Source organism: Lathyrus oleraceus, chromosome 3, assembly GCF_024323335.1.
Source record: "Lathyrus oleraceus cultivar Zhongwan6 chromosome 3, CAAS_Psat_ZW6_1.0, whole genome shotgun sequence".
Lineage (NCBI taxonomy): Eukaryota > Viridiplantae > Streptophyta > Magnoliopsida > Fabales > Fabaceae > Lathyrus > Lathyrus oleraceus.
In genome coordinates, this window is record NC_066581.1 from 135,476,147 (window position 1) to 135,485,993 (window position 9,847).

General features: G+C 39.6%; 1 protein-coding gene across 1 annotated transcript; it reads right to left on the reverse strand.

Moving 5' to 3' along the window:
- Positions 1-3,540: 3,540 nt before the first annotated feature.
- Positions 3,541-9,536, reverse strand: LOC127128990 (uncharacterized). The gene is made up of 2 exons (XM_051058329.1): positions 8,502-9,536; positions 3,541-3,642 (listed from the first exon to the last, which is right to left on the reverse strand). The coding sequence occupies exons 1-2, from the start codon at positions 9,514-9,516 to the stop codon at positions 3,629-3,631; spliced, it is 1,029 nt and encodes a 342-aa protein (XP_050914286.1). The 5' UTR covers positions 9,517-9,536; the 3' UTR covers positions 3,541-3,628.
- Positions 9,537-9,847: the final 311 nt, after the last annotated feature.

The following is a 9,847-nucleotide window of genomic DNA, read 5'->3' on the forward strand; positions in this document are numbered from 1 at the left end:
GATGCGCATTGGCTTGGGCTGCTAAGCGTCTGCGCCAGTATATGTTAAATCATACTACTTGGTTGATATCTAAATGGATCCAATCAAGTACATTTTTTAGAAGCCTTCTTTAATTGGGAGAATTGCCCGTTGGCAGATGTTGTTATCTGAGTATGATATTGAATACCAATCTCAAAAAGCTATCAAAGGTAGTGTCTTGGTTGACCATTTGGCTCACCAACCAATTGAAGATTACCAGTCAGTGCAATATGATTTTCCTGACGAAGAGATTTTGTACTTAAAGATGAAAGACTGTGATGAACCATTGCTTAAAGAAGGGCCAGAACCTGGTTCCCTTTGGGGCATGGTATTTGATGGAGCTGTTAATTCATATGGTAATGGCATTGGGGCAGTTATCATTACTCCTCAAGGCATTCATTTTCTGTTTACAGCTAGATTAACTTTAAAATGTACGAATGATATGGCTGAGTATAAAGCTTGCATTATGGGGCTTGAAGAGATCATTGATCTCAGAATAAAATATCTTTACGTCTATGGAGATTAAACTTAGGTTGTGAATCAGATCAAAGGTGAATGGGAGACGAATCAACCCGGTTTAATACCATATAGAGACTATGCGAGGAGGATTTCAACTTTCTTTACAAAGGTTAAATTCCACCATATCCCTCAAGATGAAAATCGGATGGCAGATGCTCTTGCAACGTTGGCTTCCATGATTATGGTGAAATTTAAGAATGAAGTTCCCAATTTGACTATAATGCATCTTGATAAGCCATCTCATGTGTTTGCTATTGAAGAAGTCAAAGATGAAGAGCCATGGTATTTTGATATTAAGTGTTTCCTCCAAAGTCATATTTACCCGTCTGGGGCATCTTTGAAAGATAAGAAGACTTTGAGAAGATTAGCTGGCAACTTCTACTTGAACGGTGATGTGCTTTATAAGAAAAAACTTTGATATGGTTCTGCTCAGATGCATGGATAGAAACGAATCAGACTTATTGATGACTGAAGTCCATGAAAGTTCCTTTGGTACTCATTCCAATGGACATGCTATGGCGAAGAAAATGTTGAGAGCAGGTTACTATTGGCTGAAAATGGAATCTGATTGTTGCAAGTTTGTGAAGAAATGCCACAAGTGTCAAATTTATGCAGATAAGATTCATGTTCCTCTGACACTGTTGAATGTCTTTCCTCTCCATGGCCTTTCTCCATGTGAGGAATTAATATGATTGGCATGATTGAGCCCAAAGCTTCGAACGGACATCATTTCATTCTGGTGGCTATTGACTACTTCACAAAGTGGGTTGAAGCGGCATCATATGCAAATGTAACCAAGCAAGTTGTTGTAAGGTTTATCAAGAATCAGATTATATGTCGTTATGGTGTGCCAAGTAAGATCATTACTGATAATGGATCGAACTTGAACAATAATATGGTGGAAGCTCTTTGCAAAGACTTCAAGATTGCACACCATAATTCTTCTCCCTACAGACCAAAGATGAATGGGGCTATTGAAGCTACGAATGAGAACATCAAGAAGATCATTCAGAAGATGGTTGTGACATATAGAGATTGGCATGAGATGCTCCCATTTGCTTTACATGGGTATCGTACATCTATCTGCACTTCGACAGGAGCAACCCCTTTCTCTCTTGTTTATGGTATGGAAGTTGTGCTCCCAATAGAGGTTGAGATCCCATCATTGTGTGTCTTGATGGAAGCCAAGTTGACAGAAGCTGAATGATGTCAAACCAGATATGACCAGTTGAATTTGATTGAAAAGAGAAGAGATTGACTTCCATGTGTCATGGACAGTTATATCAACAAAGAATGAAGAAATATTTTGATAAGAAGGTCAGGCCTCGTGTGTTCAGAGAAGGTGACCTTGTGCTCAAGAAGATTTTGTCTTTCAAGCCAGATGCTAGGGGCAAATGGACTCCTAATTATGAAGGCTCATATGTTGTTAAGAGAGCCTTTTTAGGAGGTGCTTTGATTCTTACAACTATGGATGGTGAAGAGTTCACTCGTCCTGTGAATTCTGATGCATTTAAGAAATACTTCGCCTAAAAAGAAAAGAACAGCTCGCTAAGTTGAAAACCTGAAAGAGCGGCTTAGGCAAAAATGAGTGTCTCGGTGGATTAAAAACCCGAAAGGGAGATCCAGGAAAAAGTTAGAGACATAAAACAGAAAATTTATCCCGGTAGATTGAGTACCCCACCTTGGGGTAATCTAGGCAAAAGTTAGGGATTATGGCAAGTAACTGCATTCGGATGGCCCTAATCATTGAAGCAGTTTTGAGCAAGTCGTTTGGTTCTGATTCGTCATTCTCAACCAAAGCCAAGAGCACATTGGATATTGAGGTGGGTAGGGAGAGTAGTGATCATTGTATTCAATGTAACCCCTTTCCCATGTAAATTACCATTTTTCAACTTTTTGTAAAGATCTATGGAGCCTTGTCATTTACAGACTACCATTCTATTAAATAAAGTTGAGCTTTTTATCCAATTGTTTCTACTCTTATTTATTTTCATCTAAATAAAATTGAATTTTTATGATGATAATTTTGAAAGGAATTAATATTTTAAAACCTTTTTTTTCTTAAGAATATAAAAGCAATCACTTTAAAAGCGATCGATTTTAGTAAGGAATATCAACAGCAGTCTAAGAACAGGCAGGTATTGACATGCGAAGCCTGGTTGGTCTTCCCCAAGAAGTTGGTTTGGTGACAATTCCCAAATGATCTATCACTTATCCCTAGTAGAGTTGATCTGCTGATCGTACCCTTTTGCAAACTTTTATCACAACTGAGTTGTAAGCTCAAATCCTCAACAGTTTGCCTAGATCCTCCGTGCAGAGTTTTATCTCTTGTACTCCCCGACGGAGTTCATCTCCAGAAACGACAGTGTTGATTCTGAGCAGTATTTGACTTGGTCCCCTGTGAGGTTGTCTCCCATTTGATATGGTGTTGACCTAAAATTCCCCGCAGAGTTGACAACTTGGATCCTCAGCAGATCTTTTCTCTTTCCCCAGCCAGGATTGAGATATTCAAACCCAAATTATTTGTGTTCATCTTCAGCATTTTTTCTCCAGTTGTTGTTTCCATCCTGTTGAGATTAGCCGAATGTTGCAGTGGTGATTCAAATCTATGATATTTGTATCCTTTATGATTGTTTTGTCAGAATAATCATCAATCATATACATACATATTCATACATCAGATATGTCATTATGCATTTTTTATTGCATTTGATTTCATTATTTTGACTCCCTGTTTTGGTGATGTCATTTACCTATGCAGATTTGGTGCGTCTGCTGTAACACCCTTCTAAATACCCCAAATATTTAATTAAAACAACAACAATTAAATCATACATATCAGAGTAAATATTGTCACTCAAGGGTGTCACATAACAACTTCTTCACATAATTCAACATAAAAGCAGTCATACTCAATTTTATTTGACATAAAAACTTCTTTAACAATACGCAGCGGATAAAATATTTCAACATCTGTAATTCATCAAAATTAACATTTATTCGACAATTCAAACATCCCGTCCCGATGTTACATCTATCAGAGCATGACCCTCTAACCACACTAGACTTCAAGCACTAGCTCCTACTCAACTCACTGCTCGTTACCTGAAAAATATTGTAAGGGTGAGTTTCTCAATCGATATAACAAATATTATAAATCATCACGTTATGTTAAGTAATTCTACACGTTAATCACCCAAATCATATCATGCATGCGGTAACGGCACATTCAACTCAATTATCATACGCAAATACAACGTAAATACAACTCAATAACAACATAAAATGCAACTCAATGAGACTCGACTCTTTATGCATGTGGTACCATTTGGAGTAAAACTCCCAACTTAAAATCATTGCCAGTTTAGTGGGCATCAAGGCATAAGCCTTCAACTTTCAACTTAAAATTTTGCCAATCCAGGCCAACGTGGTGTGAGCAAAAGCCCCATAATTTTTGCCAATCCAGGCCAACGTGGTGTGAGCAAAAGCCCCGACTTAATGCATATGAATGTCTATGGCATGTACGACTTGAACTCAACAACATAAGAATAACAGCAACATAACAGCTTTTCTTTCAACAAAACAACTTATAATCAACTTTGGCTCATCAGCCTACAACTCAGTAATTTTCAACAAAGCAACTTAAAATCAACTTTGGCTCATCAGCCTACAACTTAATATTTTCAACAAAACAACTTATAATCAACTTTTCAACATATTTGCATCGGCATTTCACAACATAAACTCAACAATTTTATTCATCACAATTAACTGCAATAGGCCAACTACCAATTGCATTTACAACATAAAAATCAACTATTTTTCCACACTGCAACAGTGTTAACCGGTTAACGCTATAGGTTAACCGGTTAACGCAGGACAAAAATACCATTTCTGGCAAAACGCAACAGTGTTAACCGGTTAACGCTATAGGTTAACCGGTTAACGCAGGCAAAACTCAACATTTTCTCAATTTATAACAGTGTTAACCGGTTAACACCCTGGGTTAACCGGTTAACGCAGGCGAAACAGCAGTTCCTGCGCTAACAAAAGGCAGAATGCAGAGTTTCCGCATTTTCCGCCGTTGGAGGACTTCCGGACCTCCGATTCCAAATCCGTAAAAAGCGATACGTTCAGAATCTCACAACTCACACAGCTACCGATCTAATTTCAGCTTAAATTCAACTTATTCATCATAATATTTCAGCATCCATAATCTCAATTCGGTCAAATTAACAGCTTATCACTACCCATTACATGTTAATCGATAATACCCGTTAAACGACGATAAACCCCCCTTACCTGATATAATCCGGCAAATCTCTAAGCTTTAGCTTCTCCGTTCCTCAACCGTGCTTTTCGGCTCTTTGCCCTTCTTCCTCTTCTCTGCAGCTTCTCTGTTTCTCACGTGAAACCTTTTCCAAAAATGAAACCCTTTCCTTATTCCAACTTATATATTTTTCCAATAATTATTATTAATAATAATAATAATCCAATAATTCAATTTTATTTAATTAAATTAATAAATATATTATCAACTTAATTAAATAATTCTTTTTCTTTATTTGGGGTGTTACAACTCTCCCCCACTAAAAGAGTTTTCGTCCTCGAAAACATACCTCAAACAAATAACTCTGGATAAGACTCCTTCATCTGACTCTCCAGTTCCCAAGTCACATTGCCACCTGCTGGTCCTCCCCAAGCTACCTTCACCAAGGCAATCTCTTTACCCCGCAACTGCTTCAACTCTCGATCCTCAATCCTCATAGGTGATGTTTCAACAGTCAGGTTATCTCTCACCTGTACATCATCTACTTGGACAACATGCGACGGATCATGAACGTACCTCCTCAACTGAGACACATGAAAAACTTCATGCAAATTCGCAAGTGACGGCGGTAAAGCGATACGATAGGCTACTTCTCCTATCCTCTCCAAAATCTGATAAGGACCAATAAATCGCGGTGTCAACTTCTTCGACTTCAAGGCTCGACCAACACCAGTTATCGGAGTAACACGAAGAAACACGTGATCTCCCTCTTGAAACTCAAGTGATTTCCTCCTCTTATCATGATAACTCTTCTGACGACTCTGAGCAATTCTCATCTTCTCCTGAATCATCTTAATCCTTTCTGTAGTTTGTTGAACAATCTCCGGTCCAACCACAGCACTCTCACCGGACTCATACCAACATAACGGTGTCCGACATCTCCTACCATACAAAGCTTCAAACGGCGCCATACCAATGCTCGAATGAAAACTATTGTTGTAGGTAAACTCAATCAAAGGTAAATAACAATCCCAAGTACCTCCCTTCTCCAAAACACAAGCTCTCAAAAGATCCTCCAATGACTGAATCGTCCTCTCAGTCTGACCATCAGTCTGCGGATGATATGCAGAACTCAATCTCAGCTTAGTTCCCAAAGCCTTCTGCAAACCTTCCCAGAACTTCGATGTAAATCTAGGATCTCTGTCCGAAACAATACTCGACGGAATACCATGCAGACTTACAATCTTCTCAATATACAACTCAGCCAATTTCTCTAACGGATAATCCATTCTGATCGGAATAAAATGAGCCGATTTCGTCAATCTATCAACAATCACCCAAATGGCTTCAAAATTCTTACTTGTCCTTGGTAACCCAGAAACAAAATCCATACTGATACTATCCCATTTCCACTCTGGAATCGCCAACGGTTGCATTAGCCCAGACGGCTTCTGATGCTCAATCTTTGACTTCTGACAAGTCAAACAAGAATAAACGAAACTCGCGATATCTCTTTTCATTCCCGGCCACCAAAATAACTTCTTTAAATCATGATACATCTTCGTAGCTCCAGGATGAATACTCAACCCACTACGATGTCCTTCTTCAAGAATACTCTTCTTAAGTTCAGTAACATCCGGAACACACACCCGACTACCAAATTTCAAAATACCATTCTCATCAATTCTGAATTCGCCACCTTGACCTTGATTCACTAGAGTCAACTTATCAACCAAAAGCATATCAGATTTCTGACCCTCTCTGATCTCCTCCAGAATACCACTTGTTAACTTCAACATTCCCAATTTAACACTGTTGTGAGTACTCTCACACACCAAGCTCAAGTCTCTAAACTGCTCAATTAAATCCAATTCCTTAACCATTAGCATAGACATATGTAATGATTTCCGACTCAATGCATCAGCCACTACGTTTGCTTTACCCGGATGGTAATTCAAACCAAAGTCATAATCCTTCAGAAACTCCAACCATCTCCTCTGTCTCATATTCAGCTCTTTCTGATCAAACAAATACTTTAAACTTTTATGGTCACTGAAAACCTCAAATCTTGACCCGTACAAATAATGCCTCCACAACTTCAGAACAAACACTACAGCCGCCAACTCTAAATCGTGCGTCGGATAGTTCCTCTCATGAACCCTCAGCTGTCTTGAAGCATAAGCTATAACCTGCTTATTCTGCATCAACACGCCACCCAAACCCAACAATGAAGCATCACAGTAAACTTCAAATGGTTCCGATGAACTCGGTAATATCAGAATAGGAGCACTAGTTAACCTTCTCTTTAACTCTTGGAACCCTTCTTCACATTTTGAGTCCCAAACAAATGCTTGCCCCTTTCTAGTCAACATCGTCAACGGTAACGCCAACTTAGAAAACCCTTCAATGAACTTCCTATAATAACCAGCCAAACCAAGGAAACTTCGAATCTCAGCAACAGACTTCGGAGCTTCCCACTTAGATACCGCTTCTATCTTAGAAGGATCCACAGCAACACCACTTCTTGAAATCACATGACCAAGAAAACTTACCTCTTCTAACCAAAATTCACACTTAGACAGTTTAGCAAATAACTTCTTTTCTCGTAGAACTCCCAAAACCACTCCCAAATGCTCAGCATGCTCTTCTTCAGATTTCGAATACACCAAAATATCATCAATAAACACTACAACAAACTTGTCTAGGTACGGATGGAAAATCCTATTCATATACTCCATAAATACTCCAGGTGCATTAGTCACACCAAAAGGCATTACAGAATACTCATAATGTCCATACCTTGTCCGGAAAGCAGTCTTCTGAATATCCTCAGTCTTCACACGTATCTGATGATACCCAGATCTCAAATCTATCTTGCTGAACACACTCGCACCAACCAATTGATCCATCAAATCATCAATCCTCGGCAAAGGATACCGATTCTTGATCGTCACTTTATTCAGTTGTCTGTAATCCACACACAACCTCATAGTACCTTCTTTCTTCTTAACCAACAGCACTGGCGCACCCCACGGTGACACACTCGGACGAATAAATTTCTTATCCAACAGATCTTCCAACTGACTCTTCAATTCAGTTAACTCAACAGCAGACATACGGTACGGAGCCATCGATATCGGTCTAGTGCCAGGTACCAAATCAATCGAGAACTCCACTTCGCGTTCTGGTGGTAATTCGTTCACCTCTTCAGGAAACACATCAGGAAAATCACACACCACGGCTAGATCACAATTCACCATCTTATCCTTGGCCTCCAAAGTTGCTAACAGCATGAACAACTCTGCTCCCTCAGCTACTGCCTCATCCACTTGCCTTGCTGATAGGAACAAACTCTTTCCTTCTTCAATCTCAGGAAAGATCACCGTCTTATCAAAACAATTGATAGAAACTCGGTTGAACACCAACCAGTTCATACCCAGAATAACATCAATCTGCACTAGTGGAAGGCACACTAGGTCCATCCCAAAGTCTCTACCAAAAATACTCAAAGGACAATTTAAACAAACCGAAGTAGTAGTCACTGAACCCTTCGCAGGAGTATCAATTACCATACCACCAAACAGCTCAGATATCTCTAACTTAAGTTTCACAGCACAATCCAAAGATATAAAGGAATGAGTCGCACCTGTGTCAATAATAGCTACAAGAGGAAAGCCATTAATATAACACGTACCTCGGATCAAACGATCATCAGCAGAAGTCTCAGAACCCGATAAAGCAAAGACCTTGCCTCCAGACTGATTCCCTTTCTTCGGCTTCTGACACTGACTTCCAATATGCCCTTCTTCACCACAATTAAAACAAATCACTTCCTTGTGCTTGCAATCAGCTATTGCATGCCCAGTCTTACCACAGCGAAAACACCTCTTTACTTCAGCAGTGCATACATTACTCTTATGACCAGCCTGACCACATCTGAAGCAAACTATACCAGTAGGAGCACCTCCCCCACTAGCTCTCTGAGTCGGAGCAGCTCTTTGTTTCCCTTTCCCAGCTGGAACATCATACGGCTTGCCACGGTTTTGATGTTGCTTGCCTCTGCGATCACTGACAATCTTGTAATGAGCATTATTGTCCTCTTCAAATATCCTGCAGCTATCAACCAATTCAGTAAAAATGCGTATCTTCTGATACCCAACAGCTTTCTTAATTTCAGAGCGCAATCCGTTTTCAAACTTGATGCACTTTGAAAATTCAGCACCCGCACCAGTGTAATGAGGATAAAATTTGGACAGCTCCACAAATTTCGCAGCATAATCGGTGACAGACATGTTTCCTTGCTTCAGCTCAAGGAATTCAATTTCCTTCTTACCACGGACATCTTCCGGATAATACTTTCTCAGGAATTCCCTACGGAATACATCCCAAGTAACGTCTTCACCCGCCACGGTCAACCTCTCGTGAGTCTCTAGCCACCAGTCATCAGCTTCGACTGCTAGCATGTGAGTACCATACCGAACCTTCTGAGCTGGAGTGCAATCCATAACACGGAAGATTCTCTCAATCTCTTTCAACCATCCCAAAGCTGCATCTGGATCATGCTTCCCTTTAAACACCGGCGGATTCTCTCTCTGAAAAGTCGCCAAGCTACGTGATCCAGCATCTCCACCAGCATTTGGCAAGTTCTGCACAGCTTGTGCCATTGCTTGCATTGCGGCAGCCATTGCAGCGTCATTCCTTCCAGCCATTTCAACTTATCAATGCAACACAACTTAAAGTTAGATTGGTAACAATACACAATTGTTAGACAAAACGACACGACAACTGGCCGGACGGACCGACCTGCTCTGATACCACTAATGTAACACCCTTCTAAATACCCCAAATATTTAATTAAAACAACAACAATTAAATCATACATATCAGAGTAAATATTGTCACTCAAGGGTGTCACATAACAACTTCTTCACATAATTCAACATAAAAGCAGTCATACTCAATTTTATTTGACATAAAAACTTCTTTAACAATACGCAGCGGATAAAATATTTCAACATCTGTAATTCATCAAAATTAACA